Source organism: Streptopelia decaocto, assembly GCF_964273445.1.
Source record: "Streptopelia decaocto genome assembly, chromosome: 1".
NCBI lineage: Eukaryota > Metazoa > Chordata > Aves > Columbiformes > Columbidae > Streptopelia > Streptopelia decaocto.
This window is the reverse complement of record NC_138663.1, coordinates 64,228,916-64,248,226: the sequence shown is the minus strand read 5'-3', so window position 1 is coordinate 64,248,226 and position 19,311 is coordinate 64,228,916. Positions and strand designations below refer to the sequence as shown.

The 19,311-nt window shown below is 44.3% G+C and overlaps 1 protein-coding gene across 2 annotated transcripts; it reads left to right on the top strand.

Moving 5' to 3' along the window:
- Nucleotides 1-3,659: 3,659 nt before the first annotated feature.
- USP18 (ubiquitin specific peptidase 18) lies at nt 3,660-19,311 on the top strand. 2 transcript variants are annotated; one of them, XM_082053695.1, is made up of 11 exons: nt 3,660-3,865; nt 6,543-6,738; nt 8,381-8,504; nt 9,674-9,819; nt 11,685-11,764; nt 12,575-12,721; nt 13,521-13,616; nt 14,628-14,798; nt 15,703-15,834; nt 16,658-16,707; nt 17,246-19,311. In XM_082053695.1, exons 2-11 carry the CDS (start codon nt 6,570-6,572, stop codon nt 17,292-17,294), a joined length of 1,164 nt encoding a protein of 387 aa, XP_081909821.1. In that variant the 5' UTR covers nt 3,660-3,865; nt 6,543-6,569; the 3' UTR covers nt 17,295-19,311. The 2 variants fall into 2 exon arrangements, with proteins under 2 accessions (XP_081909821.1, XP_081909822.1); XM_082053696.1 differs by having other exon boundaries at nt 3,667-3,865; nt 8,408-8,504.

Genomic DNA, 19,311 nt, shown 5'->3' with positions numbered 1-19,311 from the left:
AGCCGTCTGGACATGGTCCTGGGCAACCTGCTCGAGGTGGGCCTGCTTGAGCAGGGGGTTTAGATCACATTACCTCCAGAGGTCCCTTCCAACCTCAACCATTCTGTAATTCTGTGATCATGTAGAGATTTCTATTTATTTTGGCAATTATGTTTCACAATACAACACCACACTGAAGTTGTATATTCTGTATGCATTATATGCATTTAATTAACCACTATGAAGTTACGGACTACCAGAAATGTCTCCTGTTTAGGAATACATCCTATTCAGGATATACTTGATTATGTACCGAAGTTGAAGGAAAAAGAATAAGTATTACCCAGCCTTACATGGCTTCCCTCACAGTTTTGTCCTGAATTGCAATCAAAACCAGAAACAGGAAATTTCATACATGAAACTCATGTATGTGTTCAAACTGAGAAGTGACCCTGCTCTTCCAGTGAGAGAGGAGAAATAGGGGCCAAGTTAAAGACAAAGAATGTGATAGAAAACAGCAGATTAATTGCTTACTCTGTTTTTTGAAAAACTGCTGAAAGTGATGCAACGAAGAAGTGGAAGTTATTGATCCAGTGTGGAGTATTTTATGCATTCTAAAACACTGTGTGTGGAGTTCCTAACTTTCTGAAAGCTTTGTAAATCTCATCCTGATCATCAATGTTATGGTTTATTTTATTTGCAAGGTCACTTTGGAATCAGGATCCCTGCTCTCACAGTAGTCAATGTAGTCTTTGGAATGGTTTGGATATTACTTTAGAAGCGCCGTGGCAGTTCTCAGGAGCTAGCAGCTTTTGTCAAAGTGACACTACACCATGACACCCAACAGACAATGTATTTGGAGACCTGAACTCTGAATCTTTCAGTTTTAGCCATCCGTTCATCTGAGCGCACTTTCTGGGCTCAGTATTCTACCTGTTACGTGTTTTGGAAGTGGGGTGTCACAATTGACTTCCACAGGCAAAGCTTAAAATATTCCTAAATAAGACATATGCTCCTCTTAACGGAGCATCCAGACTCTTACAGGGGTCATTACCAAAAGACACGTCAGCTGCAGGCAGCTTCATTAGCTTCCACAGACCTGTCAGACCTAGTTCCTGTTTAATCTCCAGTGTCAGTTTGCACTTTGCTCAGGTGGTTTAACTGTCTCTAGGCAACTTACGGCTTCACAGTTCTTCTGTCTCTTCCTCCCTTTCATGGGGCAGACACCACAGAAGCTAGCCATAAAAAGGGAACATCACTAAATTTAAACCATTGCCAAGAGGCTCTGACAGAGTCACAGCAAAGATGCAGATTCATTTTTACCTTTCTATTCACAAGCCCCTACAGATATTCATGCCCATCCATGTGATAATTCAGGAAGATTTTTGCTGGCACTGCTCCCTTGACTGAAGAGCTCTGACTGCCAGGCAGCTGTGCTGCCTCCAACAGAGCCAGGTTGTATGAGCAGGTTCTCCATAACCTGCCCAGAGGATACGCAACTGGGACCTCTTCTGTGGGGACTGCCACAATGACAGCTTTGATGGGCTCCAGACAAGCCTCCTATGTGCTGTCTCCTTCCCATGGTTCAGAAAAGGAAGTTGGGGACTGCAGAGAGGTACCTGACACAGGGCTGGGAGCCCACGCGGTCCTTACCTTTGCTAACAGAAGAACTGTGAACATTTCAGCCTCTCTCCACAATTAATCCATGTTAGCATAACCCTTCCCCCAGAAGGCGCACCCAAAGTAACCTGTGTTCCATGACAAAGGGAAGGCAGTGAACATCCCTTATCATCATCAGGGATGCATTCACCCTCCTCTAAAAACCTCAAGTCTTCTAACCACTCCCCCTAAGAGCTGGCTCGTTTATTAAAGGTGTAACAGGGGCAGTACATTGATAATAAGAACACTCACATCACTTAATGCCTTGTAAAACATCTTTGCTGCAGAAATATGATAGAGGACTTTGACATTCCACTCCTAAATTCCCTCTATAACTGCTAAATGTATAATACTGAAAGGAGCCAGGAAATCAGAGAGCTATGTCAAGCCATGTTTTTCTTCCTCACACCTGTTTTTTCAATAACATTCCTTGAATTTAGTAACTTAGTGAGACAACAGCTGAAGGCTTCTGAATAGCACATGTGAATTCAGTTTGCTGGCAGCTCAAAGGGGCTTTTCTGAGGGGCAAAGGGGTGCCCCAAAGACACCAGTGAGCTTCTAGGGGGTAAAGAAAGGGAGACAGAAGCCATCAAGAGCTCTGCACAGCCTGTGGAAGGAGGCAACATGTTTTCCCTCACTAATCCTACAGTCAGAGAGACAGGGGGAGGGTTTAGAGCTTGAAACTATCTTTGGGGACCATCTGGTGGCAGCTGCAAGGGAAGGACATGGTGTCTCTGACCCAGCTGGCATTCCTCCATGAAGAATAAGGCAGGTGTGCCCTGCCAGATCACACAGGGACTCTGCCTTTTGGGATCCCAGAGACACAATCTATTTCACAAACATGGCAGGACTCCTGGATCACTTGCACCATTTCCAGGCTACTGTAGGCCTTGACAAGAGTTCGGCTTTTCTTTTGCTTTTGTGACTAAACCTGACAAATGCCAGGCCAAAGGCATGTCTCTTTTGAGAGGTAACAAGTGACCATGTGAAATTCAGGCAGAACGAACCCTTTGAGGTGCCACCTCCACCGAAAAAGAGTTATGGTGTGGTTTGGTGGGGTTTTTTGTTGTTGTTGTTGTTTTTTTTTTGTTTGTTTTGTTTTGTTTTTCCTGCAGAATTCAATTTCTCATCCCTCCCTTTCAAGCTCGCTCTTGCCTCTGCCGAGAAGAAACCGCATCTGGAATATTGTGTCCAGTTCTGGGCCCCTCAGTTCAAGAAGGACAGGGAACTGCTGGAGAGGGTCCAGCGCAGGGCAACAAAGATGATGAAGGGAGTGGAGCATCTCCCTATGAGGAAAGGCTGAGGGAGCTGGGGCTCTTTAGCTTGGAGAAGAGGAGACTGAGGGGTGACTGCATTAGTGTTTATAAATATGTAAAGGGTGAGTGTCATGAGGATGGAGCCAGGCTCTTCTTGGTGACAATCAATGATAGGACAAGGGGCAATGGGTATAAACTGGAACACAGGAGGTTCCACTTAAATATGAGAAGAAACTTCTTCTCAGGGAGGGTGACAGACACTGGAACAAGCTGCCCAGGGGGGTTGTGGAGTCTCCTTCTCTGGAGACATTCAAAAACCGCCTGGATGCATTCCTGTGTAACCTCATCTAGGTGTTCCTGCTCCAGCAGGGGGATCGGACTAGATGACCTTTTGAGGTCCCTTCTGATCCCTAACATTCTATGATTCTATTAAACCAGCCTGAACCAGGCTGAGGAGGTGTCAGAGCAGGGGAAGAAGGTGGCAGAGGGGGCTGCTGCCTTCCCCCAGTGGACAAATGTCCCAGCCCAGTGCCGGCTCAGTTCATCCCAGGCCTGTGGCCCCACACGCGAGTGGGCAGGCCCCTAGCAAAACGGGATCCATGGCCCTCGGCCGCCGTTCTTCCACCCGCCGCTCTGCCGTGGGGTGCCGCCTTTTGGCAGCGGCGGGCTGGGAAGGAAGGAGGCGGCGGGGCGGGCCAGAGAGGAGCGCAGTTTCACTTTCTATCCCCGCTCTCTCCGCAGCGGGAAATGAAAACTAAACGGCAGAGCGGGCGCTGCTGCCCTCTGACGCGGCCGGCGGGAAATGCGGCAGCACCGCCCCGGCCGCCGCTTCTGCCCGGCAGACTGAGCTGCTGCTCTGCGCCGCAGGTGCGGGGAGACCTGGGCTGGGAGTCCTCCGGGACCCGGCAGCGGGTGCCGTGTGAACGTGAGCCCGCGGAGGGTCGAAGCTGCTGCTGGTCCTGCGGGAACGGGTAAGAAGCCCTTTCTGGCGGTTTGTCAGGTAGGACGAGCCAGAGCCACAGTGTGCCAGGAGAAGATAAAAAAGGAGAGGTGGTGGTGGGGGGGGAAAGGAAGTAAACAAACGCGTAGTTTGACAGCAAAGTGCGAAGTCTTGTTTCAGTCGTTTCCCAGATAAATGTGGAGGTCAGGGGTTCGAGTCCCCGTGGCTGCCCTTTAAGGAGCACCTTGGGGCTGCCGCCTTGTCTCCAGGGCCCCACAGGGCACCTCCTGCCCCAGTGCCACCCCCCCAGCCATCTGCTCCCCAAAATACCCGTGAGGGGAAAGGAGCAGCAATGGTGGGGAAGTGGTGCCAAGGGCCAGAGATATTTGTTCTCCTCAGGCAGAGAGGAGCTTTGGGGTTTGTGGGTACAGGGGTGTGAAGGAACCATTGGGGGTTTGTGGGTAAGGGGATGTGAAGGAACCATTGGGGGATTGTCGTGAGGGGCTGGTGTTCAGGGAGGGCAGACAGGCCAAGGAGCAGGCCAGGATGAAAGGGAGGATGCAGGGCTGGCTGAGGGAAGGTGAGCTGATGATGGGGTGGAGGGCACGCGGAGGGTGCTGCTGCCCCCTTTTCTCTGCCTAGTGCAAGCGTGGTTGCTTGGGTTGGCCATGCCACGTGTGGTGCGGAAGAGTTGACTGAGTCCTACCTGACCTGTAAAGGGAACTGAGAACCGACCCTGCTCCTGCAGTGAGGAAGAAATTGGGGGCAAGAGAAAGCCTGCTGCTTGATTCTTAGGCTCACTCACCATTTTTTCATACAGTTATGCAGAGAAAGGAAGGTCGAGTGCAAATCTTAGTAATGCTCTATTTCTGATAGCTGAAATGAGGCAATTCCATGCAAGTTGTTGGGAAGTTGTGTTTGTGTCCTTGCTCCTGCAGTGGGGATCCTCCTAGTAGTGTCTGGGGGAGAGTTTCATCCTAGCAGAGACCCAAATCCTCCCATCTCTGTATCCCCTTGCACCTTCCTGCCCTAATATCTTTCTACATATTTCTCAAGTCATGCAAAGTATTTAGCCCTGCGTTTGCTTTTTCATCCCACCCTTAGTTTTACCTCTCCTGCCAAAACCTGTGTCTTGCAAGTTCTCCTCATCCCTGGTGCATTCCCAGCTGTTTATTATCAACCTCTGTGCTGCCTGCCCCCTCCTTTCTGTCTCCTTTGGCATCCCCACGGCCTCTCTCTCTGTACGAGCAAAGATGGGCTCCCAGAAACCTGAATGCGTCATGAAATCATTTCCAGGGAAAGAAGCTGTGTGAGCTCAGACTCTGTTCTGCCGAGGAAGAAATCAAATCAAATTTCTCTTTTCCTGCTTAGCTGTTACAATCACTGCGTTTGGATATAAAAAGAAATATCCTTGAATCTATCTTTGGATGTCTGAGTTTGTATATTTTTCCTAAATAAAACTTCTCAGCAGATTCAACAATATTTAGTGAATCTGAGTGTATGACACTTTGAGTTCAAAAGTAATCTTCAAAAGTAAAGAATCAAAAGTACAGTTGGGAAAAAGTATACTTAAAGGTAATAATTGGGAAAAAGAATCCATTTCTAGTTCCTTGCCTGATAAATTATTCAGAAACTTTGATATTTAACTTTATTAGGCAGCATTAACCTGAAAAATAACATGCTTTTAAAGCAAAGATTTTCTTTTTGTGCAAGGCAGAACCAGGATTTTGTCCTTATTTCCCTTTCTTGACAGTTTTTCTTCATTCTTTCAGCACCTGGCCCAGGTTCGTTTTATGTACTGTGTAATGTTTGTAAAAGAATAATTTCTGAGCTTCCCACCCGCCCCCTCCTCCTCCCCCTCCCCCTCCCCCTCCCTGCAATGTTTCCCTGAGCTTTTTTTTTATTCTGTCTCCCTATTGGAGGCGAGCTTTTAAAAAAGTTTCATTTTTGTGTAATTGCATGTGAACGTTTTTCACATTGGTTTGCTTGTGTATTGTTACTTTGCTGTAGTTTGGTGATTTTTTTTTAAATTAAATTAAATTTTTTATTAAAGAGCCAGTAGCTGACACTGTCAGAATAATGGTCCGTCCAATACTCCCTTGAAAATCAGGCCATTGTAACTGTTCTCTTGCTTAAACAGTTACTTTACCTGTGATCTCTTGAAGGAGCATAAAAAGAAACTGTATGCCATTAAAATTTACGGTCCAAAGTGGCACAGTAGAGCTGTGACTAAGGCGCTTAAAAACAACGCTGAGAGCTCAGTACAGAAAACAAATGCTTGTCAGCTCAAAAGGCTTGAGAAGGTAAAATTTGCCCTTTTGAATACTTGGGATACTTTGCGTGATAAAGCATTACTTTTACTAAACAGAGGAGTGTTGCAACATCTACTGTTTGACAATTTTAATCGTATTATTTACTAAATCTTCTTGAAGTTCCCTGGCTAGATGAAGTTGTTTCTGTGAAACTGAAGTTTAATTAATTTATTTAGCTGATAAAGGAAGACACGATGTCTAGTTGCTGTAAAGCTTCATGTCTGTTACTTCGTGAATAGCCCACAAACCTACATTACCCATGTTAATTCAAATGTAGCAAAAGCTGTTGCAGTAATCTTACTACTTTTATTGACATTCCAGCTTTTTCATAATGAAAATATCAAATACAAGGGCAAATCCTGTGTTTCTTTCTGATCTTTCTGTATCTTTCTGCAGTACTTCTGTCTTTGTGCAATATTGTTTATGGGAAAAAGGAGTGGACGTCAAGAAAGAAGCAAGAAACTGGAGCTGACACAAAGCGAGACCATGAAGGCAGGAACAGATGTGCACAATAGCAAAGAGGAAGCCGAAGAGCCAAAGCCCAAAGACCAGAGGCTAATGTCACTGTTTGGTGTGGCAGACTTAAAAAATGGTAATAATGTTTTGTCTGGTCTTCACTCTCGTATTTTCTGTTTCTAATGCCTACTGTTCCATTATCTGTCCTTAGGCTTCATTTTCTCTTATTCTTTACATCTTTGCTGAGGAATATACAGTCAATTTTCATTTTGTCCTGCCAAATAACCAGGAGAGCAAGTGTAGAGTCCTGCATCTGGGCAGGAACAATCCCAGGTTCCAGTATAGGTTGGGAGATTACATATTAGAGAGCAGTGTAGGGGAAAGGGACCTGGGGGTCCTGGTGGACAACAGGATGACCATGAGCCAGCACTGTGCCCTTGTGGCCAGGAAGGCCAATGGCATCCTGGGGTGTATTAGAAGGGGGGTGGTTAGTAGATCGAGAGAGGTCCTCCTTCCCCTCTACTCTGCCCTGGTGAGACCACATCTGGAATATTGTGTCCAGTTCTGGGCCCCTCAGTTCAAGAAGGACAGGGAACTGCTGGAGAGGGCCCAGCGTAGGGCAACGAAGATGATTAAGGGAGTGGAGCACCTCCCTTATGAAGAAAGGCTGAGGGAGCTGGGTCTCTTTAGTTTGGAGAAGAGGAGACTAAGGGGGGACCTTATTAATGTTTATAAATATGTAAAGGGTGAGTGCCATGAGGATGGAGCCAGGCTCTTCTCGGTGGCAAACAATAATGGGACAAGGGGTAATGGGATCAAGCTGGAACACAAGAGGTTCCACTTAAATTTGAGAAGAAACTTCTCAGTAAGGGTGACAGAGCACTGGAACAGGCTGCCCAGGGGGGTTGTGGAGTCTCCTTCTCTGGAGACATTCAAAACCCACCTGGACATGTTCCTGTGTGACTTCACCTAGATGTTCCTGCTCCAGCAGGGGGATTGGACTAGATGATCTTTTGAGGTCCCTTCCAATCCCAAACATACTGTGATACTGTGATAGCCCACCCTTACCACTGAATATATGCGTTTCAGAGTTGTTCTGAGATTCCTTTCCATGCCCTCTCTCCCTTTAGTGATGACTTTGGAAGAAAAACTTCTAATTTCCGACCACAACTACTTATACCTCTTTGGGTGACAGAATATGCCATCTTTTTAGATGCAGTGTGAACAGCTGTGACTTGTGTTTTTCATTTCTCTCCGACTAGTTTCTTTCTTTGAAGCCGAGATGAAGAATGCCAGAGGTGGGCTGAAAGGGAAACTTAAAGCCAGTGTAGTAGACAGCTAGCATGTGGTCCCATATGTAGCTCTTCATTCTGTTGTTAGGCTTGGATGTATAAAAGGCTGAATAAAAATCCTAATACAGTCAGCCTTAGACTTCTGTTTCATGTGTGGTGGTTTTTTTGGTTTGTTTTATTTTGTTGTTGTTTTTTTTTTGTTTAATTGTCTTTAAAAAATATTTTATGTTTAGATGTGTTATGAAAGGACAGAAAATAGAGAAGCCGGGAGACATCTGAGTATCATAATTGAGTATTACTTGGCTTTTTCCCATCAGTTGCCAAACAGAAATAAATGTTATCTGCTTGGGGAACATAAGAATAGATTGAACGCTTTCTCAGATCTGACCAAGATGCTGGGCCCATGCACTGAATGGCTGAATATATGCAAGAGGAGTTTGCCAGTTCCAAATAATTTTCACTTTCTTTTCTTGTACCTATCTCTAGACGCTACTTCTTTTTCTGTGCCTACAGAAGCTATTGGACTGTACAACGTTGGACAGAGCTGCTGTCTGAACTCTCTGCTCCAGGTGTTCCTCATGAATATACACTTCACAGGAATACTTCGAAGGTACCACCTGTTTGAACTACCTGAGATACTTTCACTGTTACTCTGTTGTCTCCACTCTTTTTTTTTTTTTTTTTTTTTAATATGGGATGTACATTTGAAGGCTTGGATCAGCAAGGTGCTTTCGGCTCACTCAGCAAGGTCTCCACCTTGTTGTGTTTGTCACATACAGACTAGTGCATGCAGAGGTAGGAGTTTCAGCCTTCTGACTTGCTACTCATCTCTGATTCATGTGCCCTTTGCACAACAGAAAGCTGTAGTCCTGAACTGAGTCTTTATAATTTGAGTTTCTCTTTGTCCATAACAGGATATGATTTTATTCCAGGTATCCTCACAGGTTGTTAAAGCTAAAGGATCTATCATGTGTAACAATATCCACTATTAATTTTGTAACTTTAAGCATGTAATCATAAACATGTTGTGATCCGTAGCCTCTGGTGCCTGATTGTCCTGGGTAGCACCTGACAGAGAAGAGCAACTGTTGTTGCAGATGGCAAATACATCCTGTTACTTTGGTTTGCATGGCTGTGCTCTCTGCTTGTTCGTGAAGAGGACTTGAGCTTCTGTCTCCCTACCAACCAAACTAATAACTGGTTTGATTTGCTTTCAGTTTACTCAGTTCACTGCAGCTTAAATCATCTAAGTGGATCGTTCCTGTTCAGTCCTGCTTTCTCCAGATTTCTAATGCACTCACCAGTGTGCAGAGGGGGAAGAAGAAAAGTTACAGGCATGCAGAGATAAGGATTGTCATAAATGGGCAAAGCTAAATAAAGTAGAAAAGTAGGTTACCATTGTTATTTGAAGATAGATTTAGAAAAAACATGCAGACTGCGATAAATTTAGGGAGTGTAATGAGCTTTCCAGTTGGCATATAGTTGAAATACAAGCATTATGATGATGTATATGACCATGACATTTTGAGAATGAAGGCATGAACAGGTGGGAGGCAAGAACAGCTCTGAAACTGGCTGTAACTAATGTTGTTTCTAGAGCCCAGAAAGCACTACAGGTCCTGCTCAATTTGCCCCTTATTCAGGAGCAGACCAATAAAATTGTGGCTTTTTGCTTTAGAACTGTCAGCCTGCATTGTGGGATGAGCTAGTGCAGGTGTCTCCTTTCCCTTTTTCCTTTTTTTGCTGAAAACATGTCCATTCTGGTTCTTTTCTTTATAGGATCATGATTCCACGACATGCTGCGCAGATGAGGAGGAATGTCCCATACCAAATGCTCTTGCTGTTGGAGGAGATGCAGCGTGGCAAGCAGAAAGCTGTTTTTCCCACAGCCTTCGCTCACTGTCTTTCAGCATACAGAGTGAAACGTAAGCAGTGCTTTCTCATGCCCACCTCTGTCTGCAGACGAGGGGTGTTAATTATCAGCTACTAACAAGTAGTGCAGACATCTCATTCAGAGATTCAGGAATGTGAGGAGTAGGTACACGATGCTGTAGTGCTCTTTATAGCTGCAGTCCAGTTGTGACTGAGATGCTGTATCTTATTTGTGAAGAAAGGGAAAAAAAGCCCATGATGGATATGCTTGCTGATGTCCAAAGGCTGGGAAGACTATCAGACTGCTGGAAGGTTCAGCTACTCACCCTGGCCAAAGGGAAAGGGCGGTGCAGGGCAGGGAGGACAGCTTATAGCTTTGTTTATCTTTCTATGCCGGCATAGTAATAGTGAAATAGCTGCTATTTCTTATTAGAAGGAAGAGATTGTGTGGAAAGGATACTGTGTTCACCCAGATCCCCAAGGACAGAAACCACACACTTCCTGTTCTTTGTTATAAGGGCAGAGAAAAGAATTTGCTGGCTTAACCTCCCATCTGGGCAGGGTCCTAAAGGACAGAGATTGTTAAATGTGTGGGTGACTGATGACAATGGGATCCTGAGGGTCTGTTTGTGTACAGATACACATGGTATATCCAAATATCCTGATCTTTGTCGTATAAAAACCAAAACAGGACAGCACTGAAAGGGACAGATAGTAGCGAGCTCAGATTTATATTAAGGAAGAAAATGAGATAACCTGAATATTTCTGTTTGGATAATTTTCCCCCCTGAGATGAAATGGCTCTGCATTCTACCTTCTCTCTTCCAGTTAAAGAGAGATGCCTAAATAGAGTTTGTAAAGCTCGACAGTTTCCTACCCTGTCCTGCTTCACAATTCAGATGTGGTTCATAAAGTCCTATATACAGCAAGTGGTGCTTTACCTGGATTGCAGATGTGCTATTAGATATGAGGAAAAGTATAGTTTTTGAGATTCATTTAGTCAGGGATGTCTGTAATTTTACTAGAACCCAGCTGAAGTCAGTACCTGCGGACTTGCAAGGATGTTGAAAGCACTTCCACGCAGGAAGTTGGGTTGTTCCACAAAATTTGTTTCACCTATGATCAAGCATAGAGGTAGTCCAGAAATACCAAGACTTTGCTAAACTATGTATAGTTTTTCCCCAGTTCCTGAATCTTGGGTTCATCATGGGCTGAGAACATCAGTTCTTTGCATTCAATATGTGGATTTCTTTCTGCACCGCAAGGTCAACCTTAAAGCAATTCTCTGCTGAGCCATTCTAATCAAGCTTTGCATTGAGCTGTATCTTGTTAATATGCCAGTTTAACCAGAGTGGAAAGCCAAAGCATGATGTTACAACATCATCCTTACCTACCTGTGCTGAAACTGTGTGCTTTTTCCCTGGGTTATCATCAAGGGGTTGTAGATGAGACATATGGATAGGCCTCCCTATCATTTTTATCTTGGCACTCAGGAGTGTTGTAGCCTTAGTGAGGGGATGGGAGAGACACGTCTGTGGACTAATGAAGGTGGAAAAGAGAACAGAATTTTCACTCTGTTGTTTATTAGAAGAACTCTGAGACATCTGAGCCCTATCCTCTGGTAAGTATTGGATATACTTCTCGGCCCGTGTCTGGTGACAAGGAGATGACTTTTGGACTGGATTGTATAATGGGGCATTCAGGCTCTCCCATCTTTTTCACTGCCTGCTCAGGTCACGTGGAGACATTGAGACACTGCAACTTGTCTCCAGCCTAAGCTCTGTTCCTGGGAGGGAACGGCAAGGGAACAAGAGATGGATCTAACAGGGGACAGTAAATCTCCCTTTGCCATCTGCGGGAAATCTGTGCTTGGTGCTGTTCATAATACTGATTGAAGTTGTGTTTTTTGTTTATCCAGTGTTCGTGCAGCATGATGCTGCCCAGCTCTTTCTGACTCTCTGGAACGTGATAAAGATGCAGATGGGAAAGCCAGAGCTGGTAAGAATGGTCACACCAGGTCCTTTGGCCCTTGTCATGTGTGGTTTCCTCTGCTTCTTGAAGAAGAATCTCATTCACTGGCATTTGTCCTAAATAAAATTCTTAAAATTATCCCCTCTTCAGATCTTTCCTTACATCTTTCAAGTGGGAGAGGGAATCTTGATTTCATAGGCTTCAGCATTTTGAATCACAGTTAACTTTCGTTCATCCTACTTTTAGGGCATGCCAGGGTCTCCATTCTAGTGGGAGAACTGATTAATAACAAGAAGATTGATCTTTTTGCAAGACTGAATTTAGTTACCTTGCATTTCTTTTTATCCCAAATTTCCGTACGCATTTTTTGACATGTCTTGACACAGCTCCTCCTATCTTTGAAGTCAGCCATTTACATTTCACTATAATTACTCACTGTTAGTGTGTTTATATATGTGACAGTTCCTCCCTGGGAAACTGTGTAAAGTAAGAGAAAAGTGACTCTTTTTCAACCCACTGTCATAGTTTTATTCATACAGCAGACAGGCTCCTGTTGCAGTTCCAAACAAATTCTGCATCGAAGCAGATGTTTAACTGTCTGATCTTGTTGTAGGCTGTGTCTTTCCCCTGTGCTAGAGGATGAGGGGAGGGAGTTTTTCTCCTTTAAATGGTGGGAAGTGCCCTGTCCATGTAAGTCAATGTCAGATCTGGGTTCAAGCCTTAAAGCAGTAACACTGCATGAAATAATGTGTCCGTATGAGCTTTCCCACTCACAGAAGGAAATAGTTCAGCTGTGTTCTTCATAAAGCTTGTTTTGGTCTTTTTATACCCCTCCAGGTTGAAGAGCTGAGTGATTTGTACACTATCTGTGTACAGGAGCACCTGGCCTGTCAGAAATGCTCTCTTGAAACAAAGAGGAACAGCAGCATGTTAACCCTTCCACTGCCAGTGCTGGATTCCAATTCTCACAAGCTGAGGACCCTGGTAAGTTCAGTGGCAGCTCTGTTTCCTTAGGAAGAAGATTCCCCTCTGTTGCTGTAGGAGCCTTCTCCTTGCAGCACTGGTGTCTCCTGGGACTCATCTACAATCTCTGCAAGAATCTCTGCTGGGTCTCTGGGGCTTTGAGATGATCTTTTCTCATTCACGTTTCTTCTTTGTTTTGAGAGGTTCTCAATTTCTCAAAAAAATTGTTTGATTTAGGGGATGGAAAATAAAGTCCTTGAATTGCCTTTCTAAATACTCTGGAAGACTCAAAGACTCGTACTACACAGTGATGTGTACCTGTGAGACCTTAGATACCCCAGTGAGGTGTCCTAGATAACTTGTAATCCATGGCCAGGCACACTACATTTGCCCAGTGCATTGTTCTCTTACTGATAAATCAGTACTACTATTTGATATCCAGATACAGCAGTAGGTGCTGCCACAAATAGACAGTGGATTTTTCAGGTGACAGCGGACCATTGGACTGTGTTTATTCTCTAGCCACTTTATACTGTTACAGCCTAAAGAAACCTCTTTCAAAACCTCCAAGGCTTTGAAGTAGGTATCAACACATCAACATCCTTTTTGTGGAAATGTGGTACTCTATTTTTTCAACTAATCACAGCAGTGGCTAGGAAAAATGGGGTACCTTTTTTAGGCTGCTAGGCAGTCTTTTGTCCTTTGAACAAAAAGTGCCTTCTGTAGCCTTCCTGTTTGCTTGTACCCTGTGAAACAAACTAGAAGTAGAAATCCAGCTTGGAAGGAATTCAGTTGAAAGAAATCTCCTCTGTCTTCTTAGGAGGACTGTCTGCAGTACTTTTTCCATCCAGAAGAGTTGACTGATCACAACATGTGTTTCTGTGAACAGTGTGGAAGGAGAACACCTTTTCTGCAGGTAATCAGAGAATTATTTCTCCATATGTCTCTTATGCCCAGAACTCCCTTCAGGACTGGGAAGGGTGGGGAAAGGACTCAACCGTATCAGTTTAAGAGGAGATCAACAACTCAAAGTCTTGCCAGCACAGCAATGTTGGGTAGGTATAAACCACATGCATCTTTCCTTTTAGGAAGTTCCCTGCTGTAAATGTAGCTCTAGCAAGAAAAGAATGCATTTTAATGTAAGTCACCAAGAGATGTAGCATTTCTGTACCAGCAGAAAAGCTTCTGCTGGCTGATGTTTTGTTTCTACTGTTGGGGCTTTACACTGCTGTATAGCTCCAGGGACAGACAAGAATATGTTACTGGAGCTGTGCATACACATAAAAATAGGCTACTGTAGGGTGATTTCCTTTCTTCCTTGCTCTCCACTGGGCTCCTAGTTTTTGCAGTGTTGGTCTCTGCCAGCCAACGAATTAGATGTTTCATGAAGAGGCAAGTGCATTGAAGAGAGATGTGTGAGAGGAACTGCCTCAGCTCAAGGCTTGGAGGGGAGTTTCCACATCATTTTCACCACTGGACCGCCTCTGAGGCCATAATGCATCCATGTGTCTTGGTGGCAGCCATGGCAGCAGCAGTATCAACACAGGCAGTGCTGGAAGGAATGAGCTGTCAACTTGGTGTCCTCTAGTGGCCACATGTTGCAAGTTGGCTTGTCTCTCCTCACCAATCTAGTGCTACCAACCTAGAAAGCAGATGAGAAATGAAGCAGCCCATGAGACACCCAAGGCTGGGTGCTGATCACGCTGAAATTGAGAAACTTGGTTGTCACAGCTGCATTACGTGTGTGTGTCTCGTGTGCAGACGAGCTATAGAGGTTTGGCATCTGCTGTCTGGTGGAACTGGCAGTCGTTCACTGCAGCACTGACTGCTCTCCATGCTACACTCATTGGATAGAAATAGCTGTGCCCACCCCACCTCCCCAGGGTTTGTTCCGTAGTTTTCAATTGCATTATTTATTGCTTTACAGAGCATGAAGCTAGTCCATCTGCCAAAGACTCTGACCATACACCTAAAGCGCTTCTGCTTCGAAAAATCAGCCTACATTCACAAGCTCAGTCACTATCTGCCGTTCCCACAAGACCTTGATTTCAGTGCAGTCTTGACAGAAGATCAGTGCCACGCAGATGACAATGAAAAGGTGGGATACTCCTAATGCCCTGTTTAAAAAGGGCAAATTTTCTTCTCTCTGCTCAAGTCTCCTAAAAACTTCAAGGTATCGCACCAGTGCTTGCCTCGGTTCAAAGCACCTCTCTTAAAAACGTAAGTCTCGGGCTTTACCTGCACCTGGTGTTTGTCTCACATCCCATGGTTTTAACTGGTTCAGGCATTATTCAACTTTCTGTGCTCAGATTAAAACACCAAAGGCACCATAACTGGAGCTTTTTGCCTTAAAGACAAAACCCAGGCTTTACAAAAATGAAACCTTTTTTTTTTTTTTTTTTTTTTGGAGAGTCTTTAGCATAACTTTCTCTTGCATTTCTAACCATACTAAAGAAAAGATGAAAACACAGTTCCAGACATGGTAAATAGTGTCTTAGAGGCAACTTCTGTCCTGCGCTTCAGCCTCCAGGGCAAAAGGGCCCTCAGTGAGCATCAGACCCATGGTTTCATGGGTCACTCCTGGCAGGTTCCCATGCAGTGCTGTTTGCCAAAGAATTGAGGGTGGCAGGGGGGTGGCAGCTTTGCCAAGCAGCTGAGAGTGATCTGCTACACTGGGGATCTGTTCCCCTTACTGAAAAATAAGGGAAAGTGAGGCAACAGCAAAGCCTTGCTGATGCAGTGTTGGCTGGAGTGTAACCCCTTTGCTGTCCTGCTGCCTCTTTCACATTCCTGTGATTTCCAGGGAGGCTGCCAGCCCATAGCTGGAAGGCAAAATTCTGAGGGTAAGAGTGAAAAAGGCAGGAGGATCCTCAAGGCCAATCTAATCTTTCTCCTTTCTCCTTATGAAATGCACGTTCTTGCTGTCCTGGTTGCTGCATCTCTTTAGCCAATGGCATATGAGAATTGCTGCACTGAAAGTTACTCTTTGTGGCTCTTTGCAGGCTGCCTGGCAGTATGAGCTTTTTGCTGTTGTTGCTCATTCAGGATCAACTAGTTATGGACACTACTGTGCCTATATCCGAAGTCTCACAGAACGTAAATGGTATTGCTTCAACGATTCCGAGGTGTGCCAGGTGAGGAGACAAGTCTACATTTCTTTTGCAGCCTTCTGGACACTCCTCCAGATCTCATTCAATCTGACTGACTGGTGATTAAAGAGAACCAGGAAAGAAAACTGAAGTTGCAGAGCTTTGTGCACCTCATTCCTCTGCTGCAGTGTAATCTGAGCTGAGGGTAAAGCGGCTCTAGCTTCTGTACCAAACAAGGCCTCAGTTCTGGTTTGCGATTTGCAGAAGCCATTCACTGTATACCCTGCTTTATGTACTCTAGATCTGTTTAATGTATGTGTTCAGAAGAGGCAAAGGAACTTCAAGTTCCTTGAAGGCCAAAAGGTGTTTCAGTACTTAAAAGGGGCCTATAAGAAAGATGGGGACAGACTTTTCAGCAGGGCCTGGTGCAATAGGACAAGGGGTAATGGTTTTACACTAAAGGAGGGGAGATTCAGGCTGGACATTCAGAAGAATTTTTTTACAGTGAGGGTGGTAAAACACTGGCCCAGGTTGCCCAGAGAGGTGGTAGATGCCCCATCCCTGGAGACATTCAAGGCCAGGCTGGACGGGGCTCTGAGCAACCTGATCTAGTGGAAGATGTCCCTGCTCATGGCATGGGGGTTGGACTAGATGACCTTTGAAGGTCCCTTCCAACCCGAACTATTCTGTGATTCTGTAAACTGTTTTTCCTCAAAGGGTAAAAGCAATAAATCGATTTATTAGAAGGTGTTTAGTTCCTGGAAGTACCACTTAGACCACTCTTACAAGGATTGCTGTGCTGGCATCACAATGCATCCCTCTCTTAAGAGTTTTTACCACCCTCCCCTTGTACGTTTTTCTTCTGTAGGTATCGTGGGATGATGTTAAGTGCACCTACGGACGTTCCAACCTCTACTGGTAAGCATTTGGTTTTACCTAATGCTACTATGGGGTTTGGAATGAGGGTAGCAAAGAGAGGAAAGACAAATGCTTTGAACTGCATCTCTCCTAGGATGTACAGGGCATGCAGGATAGTAGAGGAGACATCCTTGTATTTTCTGGTTACTCTGGTGTGACTGTATGTGACTATACCGGGAGCCTGTAGGGTTACTGAGTAGTTATGAATGGGGCTGCAGAAGTGGTCTTGTTGCTTCTGATTGGCACTTGGACTCTGTATCCTGACTGAAGGTAGATACATCAGTCAAGATGCCTTTTGTTTTGGTGCAGCATGAGAAAATGAGCTGTGGAGAGAGATAATGTCTCCTGCATTATCTCTCCAGCTACAGCTGTAGTGCTGCCAGAGGGTCAGCTTTACATGCTGCCTCAGGAACACTGGAGGGGACCAGTTCAGTCAACCTAAACCTCAAAAAGCTTAGCAGGAGGAAACCTGGGAGATTACTCGCAACCTAGATCTTAAAAACATGCATCTTGTTTTGCTTTTTCTTTGCTTCCACAGGGCAGAAACGGCTTATCTCCTAATTTACATGAAAAAACAACTTCAGTAGCCTTATCCAGAAGTATCAGAATGTCGGGAAGCTGTGTATTGTCCATGGAGCTCAGCACCTCTGTGACAGCGTGGACATGTACAAATGCTCCACAAGAATTGCATCCTGCACTCAGTGACCTCTGGCTTTGCATTTATGCATGAAAAAAAGTGCAGGAGAGACTCAGCTAGAGAAAGGGTCTAAGAACTGTTGCACCTAGAAAATTCTCTTTCATATATGTTTGATATTTATGTGATTCTATGTAGTCATTTCCTCTCGCAAGACAGTAAAATTATTATTTGTATCTGCCAACTTAATGGTTTCTTTAATGCTGATGTGTAGGTTCCAGTACAGGGGAAGTGTTTGGCCTGGAAGTCTGCGTGGTGTTCCAGGGAGGCACGTGGTATGGCTGGGGAACTGTGATAGCCATACCTAACCAGGAAGATCATAAGAGTTTGAGACTTACTCTGCCCTTTTGGTGCCATGCTAAATGCTGGCAAGCTTGGCAGGGAAGCCTAAAATTCTTGAGAAACAGCAAGAATAAGGACCAGAACCCATTTGGCACATGCATCAGTGATGTTTTATCCTTAAAGCCTTCCTGAAAATGAATCACTGCAGAGGCTGAGATGCGTTGGAAGGTTGGTGTCAGCATAAAGAGGTGTTTTAAATCAGGAGCTATTGTAGTATTTCTGATTTTCAGTATGAGTTTGTATGTATTTATGCAGATTATTATTGTTTTAGCATGCTTATCAGGCACTTAATGTGTTTTCTTTCCTGTATAGAGGGGAATATTCAGAACACCAGAGATTCTGACACTAGCTAGTGATCTTGCACAGCACACTCCAGATGCTGTGATAAGAGAAGTGAGATACCGTGATGTGCTTGAACTTTTGGGATTTTCCTTCAGTACTCTTCAGCTGGTTACCAGCTGGAATTGTCATGCTCTCTCCCTCCTTCTCTGCCCATGAAGTGGAAATGTCCCTCAAGCAGAAAGTGTGCTGGAGAGAACAATTTTATAAAGAAAGTGAGTTATTTTTAATTCTCCTGTTGAGTCCTGTCACTCTGTGCTGTTGTTTTGGCCTCTGCTCCCATGGCAAGACCACACAACTGGAGAGAAAATGTAGAGAGAGCTGAAAAGGAAGGCTGGTAATGTGTGATTATCAGAAGAAGAGGGTTCTAAAAGCCCATCACAAGACTCAGCTGTGAGGGAACTTAAAAACTTTGGTTGTGATGATTTTTAAAGCACTGATTGCTGCAAGTCTTGACATACCACAGTTTGTGAAAGGATCAGTGATTCCAGTAGTTTGAGATCTAGAAGTATCTTCTAGCTAGCTTATTCTTTGACTGTATCTTTACAAGGGTGCTATTTTTGTGGGACTGAGAATGTTTTAAAATTGCTAATTTAGTTGTAATAGCAGATATATATAATCAAATTTTACTTAGATAACGAAGATGAAGTTCCTAAATCATGTCCGTTATTGTTGTTACGTGGAAGGTGAATCGAGAGAAGTTGAAGTATAGCTGTGAAATTACATTTTTACGAGCTAGCAGGTATTTATTTCACCATACCAGCAAGGTCGATTATTCTATTCAACTCTTGTATTTGTACTGTTCATTCTGTGTTAAAATATCCCAGTGCATTGTTTGTCAGCAGGATGAGGAGTTTTCGGCCTATTCACCTCAGGAATGTGTTGCACTCTTGCTAAAACACCTTGCAATGGGTGAGTAAGAAAGTTTCTGTCTGCTCTGTCCAGCACTTTGCATATGTGAAGTAGTTGCAAGATGGTGCACTTGCAGAAACTGAGAAGTTAATGGGTTAAGAGACTGACATGTCTAATTTTATATAACCTTAAATTTAAAAACAAGCTATGCTTATGAAAAGTGCCTCAAATGTGTCACAACCTTCCAAGTATAACATTCATCAAGAAAGGAATTGCTGAAATACAGTAAGAATCTTTTCAGTCAGTATCTCAATGAAAAATAATGATTTTTTTGTTATTTGAGTAAAATAGTATGGAATAAATCCCCTAGAAAATAA

What these genes read in the sequence shown, in the direction of transcription:
- USP18 (XM_082053695.1), top strand. Translation starts at nt 6,570, where the DNA reads ATGGGAAAAAGGAGTGGACGTCAAGAAAGAAGCAAGAAACTGGAGCTG. An exon ending in TGTGGCAGACTTAAAAAATG is followed by an intron (nt 6,739 to 8,380) that starts GTAATAATGTTT and finishes ACCTATCTCTAG; the next exon opens with ACGCTACTTCTTTTTCTGTG. An exon ending in CTCACAAGCTGAGGACCCTG is followed by an intron (nt 12,722 to 13,520) that starts GTAAGTTCAGTG and finishes CTGTCTTCTTAG; the next exon opens with GAGGACTGTCTGCAGTACTT.